Source organism: Mauremys reevesii, linkage group 20 (genome assembly GCF_016161935.1).
Source record: "Mauremys reevesii isolate NIE-2019 linkage group 20, ASM1616193v1, whole genome shotgun sequence".
NCBI classification, from domain to species: Eukaryota; Metazoa; Chordata; order Testudines; family Geoemydidae; genus Mauremys; species Mauremys reevesii.
Genome location: NC_052642.1, coordinates 5809313 through 5824640, shown reverse-complemented (window position 1 = coordinate 5824640; position 15328 = coordinate 5809313). Strand labels below are relative to the sequence as shown.

Here is a 15328-nt window from a genome sequence, read left to right as displayed (position 1 = left end):
ATTTGCCAGCCCCCTTTACTATCAGAATAGATCAGACTTACTGAAGTCGCAACATGCAATTGTGCCAGCTACACCAGTCACGGAGCAACCTTGCGAGCTGCATTCCAGCTGTTGGAAACGGGCAATGTCCCAGTGGGCAGGAGATGTTCCCACTTCAAGGGAAAACTGGAGGTACTGCTCTTCCACAGCCCCCAATGACCCCCGCTGGTGAGCACCAGTGCAGCCACACAAGGACGACAGCGTGGTGTGAACGGTGCAAAAGTGCTAGAATGAGAATAAGTGACAGTGCAGGATAAAGGGGTGAAAACCCCGTGAACCGACTCCCACTGGCCCCAAACCTCAAGCCTCATTCCGAGCTAAAAGTCCACCCGCCTTGCCCAGGTTTAGCAGGGAAAAGAACAGAAAGTGCGTGGCTGGATGCTCCCACCATACAGAGCAGCCCAGACGGGCCTGGCGTTCAGTGCGGAATGGATGGCGTGTTCTGCTGGGAGACACAGAAGGGCTGCTAGGACATGAGCTCCTCTCATCTCAGAGACGGTCCTGATGAGATCTGGAGCCTGATTCTCCCCAGCCTTGCAACTAGTGTAGTCACGGACACCTGTGCAAAGTGAGTGTGAAAAGCTGCCGCCCAGACAGCAGTGTTTTACACAGATGTAAATGACAAGACAAGGCACAGGACGGGGGTGAAGGTGGGGGGAAAACCAGGCCCTACAAGATGGCCAGCGGCTCTCAGCCCCAGAAAAGAGTTGGCCAACATCACAAAAATAAATAAAGAGCCTCACAATGCCAGCAGTCTCTGCTTATGGGCAGGAGAGAGGCTCACTGCACTAACCACCCGCCCCAGTAAGTGATTCGTGCCTTCACTTTCATAAACACCAAATCGTCTTCTCCAAACAAAAATATAAAACCAGGGGCAACAAGACTCTTGCAGATAAAAGGGAGGGGGCTTTGGGATGCTCCTTCCAGCCAAGGGGCCATGGTCTTACAGTTAAAGCCTTAATACAGGGCCAAGCTATCTGAGAGGCCATCACTGCCCTCTGTCTCATTGCAGTGCCTGAGATGAATCGGGTTAATACTGCTGGCCATCCCATGATATGCAATAGAGGATGGGAGACAGAGGTTTCTCCTATGACCCTGGCATGTTCTCTTCCTTCAGTGCACATCAAATGGGAAGTGCCAGAGACTCCGTGAAGTCCTTTAGGGATGCTGCTAATTGCTACTGATTAGGAATCTAGTTCAGTGTCCCAGTTTGAGTTCCCTGGCTACTCCAGCTGCCATCATGATAGATTGGTTCTTATTAAACTCCCCAGAGATGAAGGCTGGCGCAATACACCACGGATGACCAGATAGCAAGTGTGAAAAATCAGGCTGGTGTGGGTGTGTGTGTGTGTAAGTGTAAGTGTAAGTAATAGGGGCCTATATAAGACAAAGCCCCAAATGTCAGGCCTGTCCCTATAAAAATGGGGACATCTGGTCACTCTAAATACACCATTCAAAATGGAGCCCAGTGGTGGGGGGAGGCGTGCTTGAATGGTCCAAGGAAACTCACAGGATAGGACTGAAGATAGGACAGATGACAATTAGTGAATAACGACCATGCACAGTACCAGCTGCTTCTCTCTCTCTTACACACACACACACACACACACACACACACAACCTCTTTGCCCCATACAGTGACTTCATTGCAAGATGCTTGCAAACAATGTGGGTTCCTTCCTTTAAACTTCTAGCCAGGAAGTGAACTTTCCTCCTCCCGACGAGATCCATTTTCCTAGGGTTTGTGTTACTAAGCCATGCTGTTTCCCCTCTGTTAGCATGTGACATTTCACCCCAGGGATTTCACAATCCGCCTCACTCCCGGCCTCTCTTCTGAGCAGAGACTCAGGGCTTGTCTACACTGCTGCGATGGAGTGCTGTGCTGTAACTTCCCAGTGCAGCTGCTGCGGGCACGAACTGAAAGGTTTCTAATCCATGTTACCATCGTCCTCTTCAGACAGGATTACATGAATGAGAACTAGGAACCTTTCAGTTCATGCTCACAGCATCCACATGGGGGAGTTAAAGCCCAGCAACTGCAAGGCACGGCCTCAGTGATGCCTAACACCGAGGTGAGATTAAAGCAGTGGCCGAAGAGAGACTACCATGAAGCCCAGTGTACTCATTTTCACCTGGGACCCACATCAGAGCACAGGAGTGAAACACCAGCCTCACCCGGAACCCCTGTCCTTCGGTTAACTCACTCTGCAGCAGATCCAGGAGTTTGGGAAAGATAAACAGAGACGAACGTTCATTTCTAGTGCCTAAAGCAGAGTTGGCATTACATTCACAGTAACAGAAGCATGGCACCCTTGCTGAAATTCACCTCTGTGCAGAGGGCCAACACAAGGCATCTATGGACTACTTACGCCTTGTGTCAGGGGTGCTCATTTGACCATGCTATGGACCTTTCTTTCCACAGGCATTCTGCGATAAACTGTAATTCTTGCAGTAGAGAAAGGATGCTTCAAAGGAAAAGGCACCACTCATCACCAGCATGGGACCTCCTAAGAAGTGGTGCGTGGTGGACAAGGAGAGGAACCCATTCCACCCAAACTGCTAATGCACCATCATATTTGAGATCTTAACACCACTCGAAGGCAGGAAACTGGGCAGAAACCAAGATTCAGCCTCCTTGTCTGTATGCATTCTGTAACTGCATGACAGACCCCACCAGAATACTGGGGACCTGCAATTTACAAAATATTTACCTTGCAAATCATTTCTATTTCACAAATAAGGTGAAATTCATTCCAAAACAGAGGCCAAGTCACCAAAGCAACTCTTATGAAAAGGCCTTGGTACACCCTGTAGTCATCTTGGACCAGTGAAGTGTCTCTAGGAGCTACAGTCTCACCAGGTGAGGTCAAAGGCAAAGGAGATTGAGGCTGATCCTCCTGCTGTGTAGTGGGTGGATGTTCCAAAGCTTGCAGGCCTTGAGCGTTTTGCTCGGTACCGAAAACATCCTCCTGGGACTCCTCATGGAGCGTGGTAGGAGACCTAGGAGGCTGAGGAACCAGGGAGTATCTGGAAACTAGAAACATGCTCCATAGGTTCCGGTAATGCCACTGGTACAGCATAGGACCCCAACCCTGAGTAAGGTTTCCTTTCTCTGGAGTGTCTCTGTACCTCCGGTGGGTACCAGCAACAAAACTCCCTTGACAGAGGAGAGGAGTGCTGTCATCTCTCTCAAGAGCAAGGGGCATAAATGCCTACCCCAGGCTCTGAGCAAGACTCCCGAGCCAGCCGATCACAGTGGTGCCATACCAAGCGGTGCCGAGGTCGAGATACACCATTCTGGAGCTACTGGTACATAGCTCGGAGATATCCAAGTAGGTTTATCCCAGGACTGCACCGCTTGAGAAAATGCCAGGAGGTTGGAGGCTTTATCCCCTGGCAGTGCCAACTTACTAGCTTCAGGTAGGTCCGTAGCTGGGGCCTGAGGATGCACTGTCACCGAGTGAGCTGCCTCCTGTACCATCAGTGAGTCTGGCACCCAAAGGCAGAGTAGATCTCGTAAGGCCACATGTGCCTCTGGCATCGTTGGTACAGAGATACTTTCCTGCTGTGGATGTTGTTGCGCAGAAGTAGCTGGTACCACGGCAGGGATCAGTTACCAGAGCCTTGATGCGAACAGGTCGGCATGGGGAGCGTCTCTTGCCAAAGGGCCCTTTCCTCTGTCCTCCTGAGCACTTACTGGTGGACAGCACAAGGGACCCATGTCTTTTAGCTGAGCTAAGTCTCAGCTCCTTGGCACGGGGAAGGGGACTGGTGCCGACATCCCGAGACATTGTCCGGAGAGGCATCCCGCACCCACCCTGTGCTGCATGCCCCAAGCGGTAAGGCTCGGAAGGCGGATGCAGGGCAGCCTCCATCTCGGGCTCTCTTTGTTTGAGGTTGAAAGTCCCTGCAAATTTGGCAGCAGTCCCTAATGTGACCCTTGCTGAGATGCTTTAGGCAGGTGAAATGAGGATAACTTACCGGCACAGATCTTTCGCAGCCAGCACAAGGCTTAAACACTGGAGACTGCGGCATACCCTAGTATTGGGGGTCTGCGCCCGGTACAAAAGAGGAACTGATGCGCCAATAAAACAATCCAAGCAACAAATGAAACATACATTCATCTAAACAACTAGAAAGCGCCAACTATTTATGGTAAAGCTGAGAGATTCCCCAGAAGGGGATAAACTGGCAGAAGGAAGCCAACACACTCCGGTTACCGATCACAGGCAGTAAGAAAGAATTGAGGGGGTCCAGGGCAGCTCCACCCTTTATACCATCATGCGGCAGTATGAGGCAACAGAAGCCACATGTGCCAGTAACGTTAAGGGGAAAATCCCTGATTCTAGGGCACTAGGCACACACATATCTGAAGGGGAATGGACATGTGCACTCGAACTCTGAACTTCTTAGCTTTTGTGGGTCTGACACCTTGATTTTAAGGTTGCATTAATGATGCTGGGCTTTGTTTATAAAGGAGAAAATAAAAGGACAATGACTAAAAATGCTGTTGGGGAGAACTAAGGAACTGGCTGGAGGGGTACACGCACTACTGAGACCCAGCCCCAACTAACACCGGGGAATACTGGGCCCAGGGCGAGCGCTCTCAATACGTTCCCGGATCTAGAAGAGTTATCACGTTGTAGGGCAGATATCTGAGGCCCAAGAAAGTCAGGCACGAAGACAAGTCACGGTTAAACCCCTGAATGCTTGGAGTGCTTTTCGGATTCAGTAACTAATAAAGGAGCTTCCCCAGATGTGGTGCTCATGTGGCCAGAGACAGAAGCGACTGCTAAGCAGTGCCAGGTACAGCCTGATACGTTCAGATAGGCTGCTCCTGTCTTGCTGGAGGCTGGCACCAGTAAGGGGAGTAACAGCCAGGATGTGGGCCATTGTGATTCATCGGCCAGCACCGCCACCTTGCTCTTATGAGGTGTTACAGAGACGGGCAAGTGCAACACAAAGAGAAGGTGAAACGGCCCACAAATAAATAAAGGAGACAATCATTAACAATCCTCCTCCCTCTAATACCTGTCAAGAGCAGAGAGATGTGGGGCAGCCCTCTAAGCATGCACAACTGGCATCGCAAACACTTGCAAGAGGCATGAATTTGGCTCTTTGGGTTTCAAAAGCATTCAGTTAATCCAGCTCTATATTCCAGTCACAGGCCCGTGGGTCATCTGATTAGTTCTGTTAATGATTCCTCTATGCTAGAAACTATGAAGAAAAATGTCCTGATGTTACCCCACCATGCCAACCTTTTGTGAGGTGCTCTTTGCCCCAAACAAAGGCCTGTCTAAGTGATCATTGCTTCTCCGACCTCCCCCCACCCGTTAAAGAGCCTCCTTCCGCCCATACGGCCCCACATCACATTTCTTCTGAAGGAGGATCCCTTTGGAGACATCAACCCCACACCTTAGTGGATGGAGTCAATACTAGGCAATACCATTGCTGCTGCATGGGAAGGAGTCTACTGAATCTACACTGCCACCCAGGAAATTCATTTGATTCCTGGTGTCTCACCTTCCAGGCTGGCAGAAATCAAAGCAGTGGATGACAGTGAAGAGAATAACCAAACAGAGCAGCCTTTTCTCTCCTCACTCTGGAAGTATGTTTAAAGCAGAGGCCAGGTACAACGGCTGGCACCGAGGCTGACTTTATTCCTGTTCTACATGGCTCAGTTCTGAGTGGCAAGCCCCCCCTTCCCACCCTACAACTCAGTGGGACAAGGTAAAGACGAGCACTGATGGCACCACCTAACTACTCTCTGGTAGCTGGGAATGCCAGCTCTTCCCCTCCTGGAATCCCAGAGGCATGAGGCCAGCCTGGCTTTCCCACCTTGGCTGGTAAGAATAGGATTTACATGCTAATCTCACGTAACATAGACGTTACAGAGGAGTGTGAGGCGGGGAAAAGGAGGGGAACTGGAGAAACTTTATGACTGTATGTGATGGGGCACACAAACCCCACGCTGGAGAAGAAAGGGTTAAGGAGCTTCTCTGGGCCCAGGCAGCACCCCCATACACACATCTGCAAAGCCTGCACAGGCTGGTAAAAAGGAAAGCCGAGTAACTCCGTGGCAGAGACACAACAGAGGTGAGCTGACCTGTGCCCTGAACTCCCAGGAAGGAACACCACAGGGGCACCTGCTGACTGAAGCCAGGCGATACTGACCTGACTCAGCCTGCAAAGCAGGGACTGGTGACTTTTTGAAGGTCAGAAACTTTATCTGTGTGTTCAGTTATTTACTTTACCCTATGGGAAGAGAGGGCACTGGCAGGAAGTGATCCAGGGAGGCAGCTGGAGAGCACCCCAATGTGCAGGGCTTAGCTGCCAATCACTGGGGCCCCACATCGGTGCCCAGTGGAGAGGGTGGGCCGAGGCTCCCCTACCAGCCCCTAAAAAGGAGACAATGACAGAAGTCTATCACTCACCAAGAAACCAAATTGGGAAGACCCTGCAGGTAAGAGGGTCCACACCCAAGACCCTGATGCAAGGGGGGGAAGCCCTGAAGCCCTCGCTGACTTCTGAAGACTTCATCATTGGACTCTGTGTAACCCAAAAAAATTAGACTTGAACATGTGACCCGGCCAGAGTGCTGAGACACTGAAAGGACAGATCACCACAGGGCGACTATGTAACGAGGAAGGGGATCACCCAGGAGGAAGACAACCTCCCACACGCCTGCCTGACCACTAGGTGTGACTGGCGGTGAGCATTCCCCTTCACAACATACCAATGCAATTTAGAAGCACATTCATCCCGAGTTCATCAGGACAGTCACTTACGTTGGCTGGATTTTGGTGAATTCGGGGATTTCTTCCTTTTTCTTGCGGAAGAGGAACCAGTAGGAAAGGAGGCCAACGATGAGTGAGAAGAGGAACACATCAGTCATGCTAAAGAGAGTGCCCTCCGGGACAGCACTCTCAGGAGGGGGGACAGTGGAGTCCATGGCAGAATCCCCCATGGCAACCGGCAACACTAGAAAGGGGAAAAGAGAAAAAAAATAAAATGACATGTAATGAAAGTGCAAACAGTGCCAGAGCATCACGGAATGAGATGGGAGAGACCCAGGAGAAGACCAACCAGTACATGCTGAGTCCAGTATAACTTTCAATATCCCAAGAGCTAGCCCGTCCTTTAGGAGATCATTCCACAGCCTAACGCATCTCACTGCGAAAAAGCGGCTTTTTGCTATTTTCAGCCAAAATTCTTGCTTTCCAGTTGTTTCAACCCCAGCCAGCTTGCACTCCATCCTCGGCGCGAGCACATTTCAAACAGCTGTAGCCTTGTGCCTCTCCCAGAGGTCCTGATCTGGTTCCCATCTATGTCAGCGGCAAAGCTTGTGACGGGAGCCAGATCAAACTCACAGCTGACCCTTGCCTCAGTAATACATATTCTGGAGGAGTCAATTCCTCCAGCCACCCTGATCGTTTTTGTTGCTTGTATCTTTCTGGGGCAGACTTTACTGCCATCTGACTCAACCACACCAAAGCCACAGACAGCCTCAATAGTGGTGCGATGCCTCGTTGGATGCACCCCCAAGCTGCGTTCATTTTTGGTTTGCTTCAAATCCATGTCTAATTTGCCCTCCCCTAGCACCTCTAGGTCCCTGTTGGCACTACAGCATTCGCATTCCCATTCCAGATGAATCCCAGTTTGTTCATTTTTGTCCACTTTTCTATTCTCTCTAGTAAATCCTAGGTCCATTTATAGTATTGCCTTTGCACTCATTTAGTATCTATCAGTTTTATTAATATCTAGCCCAGGGGTAGGCAACCTATGGCACGTGTGCCGAAGGCGGCACGTGAGCTGATTTTCAGTGGCACTCAGGCTCTGCATTTAAATGAAGCTTCTTAAACATTTTAAAAACCTTATTTACTTTACATAAAACAATAGTTTAGTTATATATTATAGACTTATAGAAAGAGACCTTCTAAAAACATTAAAATGTATTACTGGCAAGTGAAACGTTAAATTAGAGTGAATAAATGAAGATTCGGCACAGCATTTCTGAAAGGTTGCGGACCCCTGTTCTAGATCTTTAAAGTAGTTAGATGAAGACAGATTTCTGAAATGACAAAGAGCAATGTAATGGATTGGATGGGACTGTTCAAGGAACACCTCTATGTTGATTTGCATGCAATTAATCATGTGTTACCGATCTCTTATCAATGATCCTTATTCCACCCACCCCTGAAAAGCGTCAAAAAAGAACTGATTGTTGTGAGCACAGTTGGACTAGCAGTTCCCCTGATCCAGCTGGCTAAGGTACTTATTTGGCCCTCATTACCGCATTAGTTCAGTGCCTCACAATCTTTAATGTATTTATCCTCACAACACCTCTGTGAGGTAGGGCAGTGCTATTATCCCCATTGTACAGGTGAGGAACTGAGGCTCAGAGAGGTTAAGTGACTTGCCCAAGGTCACACAGGGAGCGTGTGGCAGAGCAGGGACTTGAACCCAGGTCTCACGAGTCCCAGGCTGCTGCCTGAACTACGGCCATCCTGCCCTTCGAGAATAAAGAGCTACTGCTTTTCCTCCTCCATTGCTTCCGCAAGCTGCCAACCTCAATTAATCAAGCTCCACATTGGAAGATTAGTTTCATGATGGGCAGAACAGAGTTCTTAGTGGGCAAGCAGATGATTAACTTGAACCATGATCTATGGGAGCAGAGTGGCTCCTTGCCTTATGATATGCCTTATGATTGCCTCTGCCAATCCAGACGACTATGGACATTTGAACGTGTTGTGTACAGAGTAGTGACAAAGTTGACTGAGGGGAAGAGTAGGCAGCAGAGGTCTTTGCAATGGTAGCATCACATTAGGAAACTGGCAGAGTGGTGATTCATAGATCTCAAAGGAAGATTGTAATCAACTAGTCTGACCTGCTGTATGACCCAGGCCAGAGACCTGCCCCAGAATTATTCCTGGAGCAGATCTTTTGGAAAAATATCCCATCTTGATTTTAAAACAGTTGGTGATGGAGAATCCATCACAACCCTTGGGAAATTGTTAGTCATTCTCACAATTAAAAATATACACCTTATTTCCAGCCTGAATTTATCTAGCTTCAACTTCCAGACATCAGACCATGTTAGACCTTTCTCTGCTAGACTGAAGAGCCCATTATTCAATATTTGTTGCCAACGTAGGAACTTGAAGACTGTAATCACGTCACCCTTTAACCTTCTCTTTGTTAAGCTAAACAGATTGCGCTCCTTGAGTCTATCACTGTAAGGCAGGTTTTCTAATCCTTTAATCATTCTCAGGGCTCTTCTCTGAACCCCCTATCACCATCCTTCCTGAATTGCTGGCACCAGAACTGGACAGAGGATTCCTGAAGCAGTTGCACCAGTGCCAAATACAGAAGTAAAATAACCTCTCTGCTCCTACTTATTATACATCTCAGGATCACATTAGCTCTTTTGGCCCCAGCGTCTCGCTGGGAGCTCCTGTTCAGATGATTATTCACCACAGCCCCAAACTGTTTGCAGAGTTGCTGCTTCCCAGGATAGAGTCATGGAAGTACGGCCGACGTTCTTTGTTCTTAGATGCAGAAAATGATGCGATTAAGTTAACCCCCCCTCCACGTGCCAATGGACTGGCTATATCTACATTGCAATTAAACACCCATCACTGGCCCATGTCAGCTAACTTGGGCTCATGAGGCTCAGACTATGGGGCTGTTTAACAGAGGTGTAGACATTTGAACTCGGGCTGGAGCCTGGGTTCTGGGACTCTGAAGCCTAAGAAAGGGGGTGGGCCTCAGAGCCTGAGCTGCAACTTCAAAGCACTGTCTGTACAGCTGTTTTAAAGAGGTAGCACAAGCCCCGCTCATCCAAGTCGGTCGACCCAGGCTGGTAGGCTTGCTCCAAAATGCTGTGTAGACACACGCTCCCAGAAGCAGGGGGCTGAGTGATCCCTCTATTGTGTTTATTATCAAAAACATACTAGGAAACGTTACCGTAAGTAATAAAGATCAGCTCCTGCTGAAAAAAGCCCATCCGATTAATGTGGAGTCTCCCCACCAGCTTACTACAGCTCATGCCACTTCCACACTCTGCATCCAAAGAGCTCTCATTCAAATGCCAGAGCCTTAGCAGTAATGACGCTATGGCACATAAGGATAATCAGAATGCTCACTCTACTGCTTCCCAAGCAATGCAAATAAGCACCATCTGTTTTGAAGTTTAGGCAAAGTCACTGCCTCGCGTTAAAGAGACAAATGCCAAGCGATAGCACAACCAAGAGCAATTATAGCACAGAGCCCTGCCTGAGACCAAGCAGCCAAGTTCAGTTCCAGATCTTTTAGCTACAGCTGGCTTCTGTCCAGGCATTTATAGGAGGCGTCAATCACAGTGCGATCTGGGCTTCAATCGCAAACCTCACTGCATGGCTGGAAGTTTAGAAGGAAAACTGTCTAGTGCAATAGGTGGTGAATTTGAAAAGCCACTTGCCCTGTCCCAAAGGGAGAGGAAGCAGCCACTGGACACAAGCTTCAACAATACTGTTTCCACCTTCTTGCACCAGCTCCAACCCCTAAAAAGTGAGGAGAGATTTATTCTGCATCTTTGGAAAATACGGTACCATTCATCCTGAAGGATTTCAAAATGGTTTAATCACTATGAGAGAGACAGGCCCACTCACCGACCCATGATCCTCGATCTCCCACTGCAATTCATAGTCACCAGCTGTTCAATAATGCAGAGCAGGGCAGTAAGGGGAAGTACAACCACCAGGCAAATTGAGGTAGGCAGAGGTCAATCACCCAAGCTGAAATCTCGCCAGGGCGGAGGTTAACAAGCTTGCAAGAAGTGTTGTAGAAAATGTAATAGTCAAAAGGAATCAAAGGCTTGATTTTATATCTTGTCTGGAAGATGGTGCCACCGCAAGAACAGAGTCCCTGCACACCTTATGGGGAAGTCGGTCCAGCACTGAATGACAGGGAAGTGTGCCACGTATACTGAATCATCAATACCACTCCAGGCAGCCCCCGGAGCTTGTCTCCTGTTACAAGTAAGCAAGCATAGCTCACAAGCTCACAGCCTGAGGCAGCATGGTTTTTGCATGACATCCTCCAGAAAAAATGGGATGTGTATGTTAGCATAAAATTCACTCGCTCGGAGGCTCTCTGAATTGCCAGAGATTACAGTCCAACTGCTCATGGATCCAAGCCCTGACAAAGGCTGGCCATTCACGCTCAGCTCACGTGCCCTAGATTCTCAAAAGAGCTCATATTCTCTCACACAAACAAACGCTTCTAAACAAGAGGTTCTCTCTCATCGAGGTCGGGGGGCCACATGCAGACATCTAAAGGGAAAAGTACCTATTGGTACCAGTGACTTGGACTGGCACAGCTTTGCGAGGGCAGGATGAAATGGCTTCTAGTGCAGCGTTTCTCAAACAGGGACACAAGGGGCTTTATCTTGCGGCTAGAGCTTCCTGAGCGGTGATGGGGGAGGCCAAGGCAGTGGCCCCTCCTCCTGGGGCCACCAGCAGGCCCTGCCCCTCTCTGGAGGGACAAACACTGGAGGAGCAGGTAGCCACTGAGTTCCTGGAGGCGGTGGGGTCAGACTTCAGCCCTGGGGTGGCAGGCAGCAGGCTCAGGTTGCACGAGCTCCCATCCCCCCAGGCCCAGGGCTTTGGGCACCGGTCCCTAGGCTCTCATCCCAGGGCTGCCCAGGGCTTTGGGCGCCGGTCCCTAGGCTCTCATCCCAGGGCTCATACCCCTCCCACCATCCCTGGCCCCCGCTGCCACCTCCCCTTCCAGGGCTTAATTTGTCCCTGGTCTTGCCAAGTTTAAGTAAAGCTGCTGTGACAAAAATCACTTTTCACAGCAGACTTAGTAGCTAGCTGGAAGACTGTGAAAAGTGATATTAACATATTAATTATATTAATTTCACTTTTCACAGCAGCAGGCTTACTAGCTAGGACATTAAAAAAAACAAAAAACATGGAAGCAAAAGAAACAACAAAAAATACAAGAACGTGCAAAGCACCTTATTTGTGTTTCTATTCTGTTTAGATCCAGTACAGAATAGACACAATTTTACATTATTTTTATTATTGAGTCTGCAAAAAAAAAAAAAACCACCTATATAAATAAATTACAATGACTTGGACGTGTATATGTCTGTATTTATTTGTTTTTCCTAAAGTTAATTACTGTACATACTCATTCATAAGCCGAATATTATTGGTAAAAATGTAACACATCAAAGAGTGGGGGTTGGCTTATAAACGGGTCGACACCAAAATTTGATGGTTTTAAACTCTGTGGAATCATTGGATTGAATATCTAATACATTGTTGTTTTGTTTACCTGGAGCGTCTGCAGGCGTGGAGCCCCTCAGCTCCCTGTGGCTGCAGTTTGCCGTTCTCAGCCAGTGGGAGCTGCGGGAACGGCAAACCGCGGACACTGGGAGCTGAAGGGCTCCGTGCCTGTGAACACTCCAGGTAAACAAAACGTCCAGGCCCGCTAGCGGCTTACCCTGACGGGCCAGGAGCTCAAGTCTGCCAACCCCTGAAATATAGGGTCGGCTTATGAAAGGGCCATAGAGTTTTTGCTATTTTTACCTAATCATCTTGGGGGGGGGGGTCGGCTTATAAACAAACGGGCTAACGAACGAGGCCACCAAAAACTTTGTTGTGAGAACCCTTCTAGTGGGATCTTGCTGTGGGACTATGGCCAATCGCTAAACAGCACTGCTGTAGAAAGTTACAAATCAGCACTTCAGCAGAGGGTGTAGAGAAGCACATATGCACTTCGCACTGACATTTGACAGGCCTTTCGGGTGCACCACTCAAGGAGCTTTGCCCTTCCAACTTCGCACGGCTAGTGCAGGAATAAAACCAGAACAATTGATTCTCAGACCTGCTCAGAGTTTTAGTTGACTCAATTTAAGAATGTGACTCTACTCTGAGAAGTGATTGAAAGCGACATCATGGGGCTCATTGTCTATTGAGGGGTCGGCAACCCTTCAGAAGTGGGGTGCCGAGTCTTCATTTATTCACTCTGATTTAAGGTTTTGCGTGCCGGTCATACATTTTAATGTTTTTAGAAGGTCTCTTTCTATAAGTCTATAATATATAACTAAACTATTGTTGTATGTAAAGTAAATGAGGTTTTAAAAATGTTTAAGAAGCTCCAATTAAATTAAAATGCAGAGGCCCCCCGGACTGGTGGCCAGGACCCGGGCAGTGTGAGTGCCACTGAAAAACCAGCTCGCGTGCCGCCTTCGGCACACGTGCCGTAGGTTGCCTACGCCTGGTCTATTGCCTGGATTTCCTAAAAGTGAAGAGTTTTTTCTAGCCGCCGGCCCTGCAAACTAACTCGGAGACCTGAATGTTAACCGTGAGGTAAGGTTTGGCTTTATGCATCACCACAGGTTGCCCTGAGCCAACTGAGGTGGGTCATGCCACAGATGCAATTGCAGAGTATACTTTACGATAAAGCCTCTGTAAATGGAACATCGTTGTCAGAACGATGCATGAGTCAGGGAAGAATCCAGCTCTCTCACACTGCTGTACTTGCTCTTCAGTATTAACTGGCCCATGCAAACTTATCTGTAAGCAAATGAGACACTGAGTCACCTACAGCTGACAAGAGTTAACAAGTTTTAATTCTGACCCCACCTGGTCGTTTGTTTCCAAGGAAAGCCCTGCCTTTAACACCCTGAGTTACTATTTGGATAAGACACATTCTCATACACACTTCCGTTTTCTTTAATTCTTCCTGCCTTATGCCCCCGTTTAGTCGCAACTTCTCTTTAAGGTCTCAGCAAAAAGTACAGATGGAAGTTGCTGACTCCTACATGGGAAACCGAACATGGTTGCTGCTTGTTTTAAAGCCCCGATCTGCCCAACAAAAGGAGGAAGTGGAAGGCCTACTAACAAGTAGGCAGCTGATTAGATATTTCCGCAAGGTGCATTTTTGCCAGTCCATGCAGAAAATAAAGAGGGTCCCCAATCCTGCAACCCCAACTCATATTGGAGTAGCTTCACGGGCATCGGTGGGGTTACACATGAGGAAGGACTGCAGGACCAAGCACTAGATGTCTCACCCACCCTTCTTAACAGCCACTGTCCCTTTGCACAAAGCCAAACCAGCATTTCTACTTCAGAGACTCCCATCACTTGTGTCTTTCAGGGGGGGATTTCAAATAGGCCCAACCTGAGACACCTTAAAAGGCCTGATTTACAGAGGGTGGACACTTAGAACTCTGAGCCCCTCTGAGGTGACTGAAGGCATGAGGCACCCAAAAATAACCAACCACTTCTGAAAACTGGGCCTTAAATCTCTGTGAGCCTCGGTTCCCATTGGTGAAGTGGGGTCTATTGCCTTTTCTGTTTAGACTGTCAGCAAAATGGGGACCCTTCCCCCCCCCCACATCTCACTTGGGACCTCTAGGCAGTAATAGACTACAAATAAGGTAGTAATGGGGGGGATATGTTAGGCAAGGTTATATTTTAGCCCATTCAGCTTTGAAATGGTCCCTTTTCAGGTTTAGAGCTCTGTATCGTGTTAGATTTAGGTCTGGTCTCTAAACACCATGTATAGTTCAGGTCATTGTGAAGTCACGCAGAGACGTTCTACAGCAGTGAATTCATGCACATTTAATTGGTCTTTTAATTAAAAGTCATCTAACTTCAGTGCCAGACATCTCACGAAATCGGGAGCATCAAAGGGCCCGATTCTGAAAGGCGCTGAGCACCCTCCACCATGGAGTTCAGAGTCAGTGGAAGGTGCTCAACACGTCATAGGACCAGGCCCTAACAATAGTAAATTACTGACAATTAAGTTATTAGTACAAACACAGTCCTTGGTAGAAAATGTCCTGAAAAGTTGCCGGCAGCATAAAACCTCTCCCTGCAACTCTGGCACACAGCGCACGTCAACGATAAATGGAGATGAACAGAGATCCTTGAGAATAAGAGACAGCCCTCAAACTCAGGTTGCTTGGCACAAGGTACAGAAGCCTACCACCAGGAAGTAAAGGAGTTCCCCAGTCCCTATTTCAAGGATTTCTCTATCACAGTTGTTTTGTTCTCTATCTGCAAGGAAAGTTTCACTCCCCAAAGCTGACTTTGGGACTGATCAGACTTCAACAGCAATTGTGGATGTACAAGAATACAGGTTTAAGCTACTCATCCTGGCGCCATAGTGGGGCTTGGACTGTGGTGTTGAGCCCTTGCTATGCAGTTACTAGAAAAGAATCAAATCTCAGAACAAGCCCCAAAAGCCCAGAGATGTGAAAACCAGACCAACTTTCTAAAAAAATAAAAAT

General features: G+C 48.3%; 1 protein-coding gene across 3 annotated transcripts in view; it reads right to left on the bottom strand.

The window, feature by feature from the left end:
- LOC120387254 (NADPH--cytochrome P450 reductase) overlaps window positions 1-15328 on the bottom strand; it is a 60736-nt gene that overhangs the window by 30905 nt on the left and 14503 nt on the right. For all 3 annotated transcript variants that reach the window (XM_039507695.1, XM_039507696.1, XM_039507694.1), the window contains exon 2: window positions 6828-7020. In XM_039507695.1, the coding sequence (XP_039363629.1) occupies window positions 6828-7006 (179 nt within the window). In that variant the 5' untranslated portion in view covers window positions 7007-7020. The remainder of the gene's footprint in view (window positions 1-6827; window positions 7021-15328) is intronic.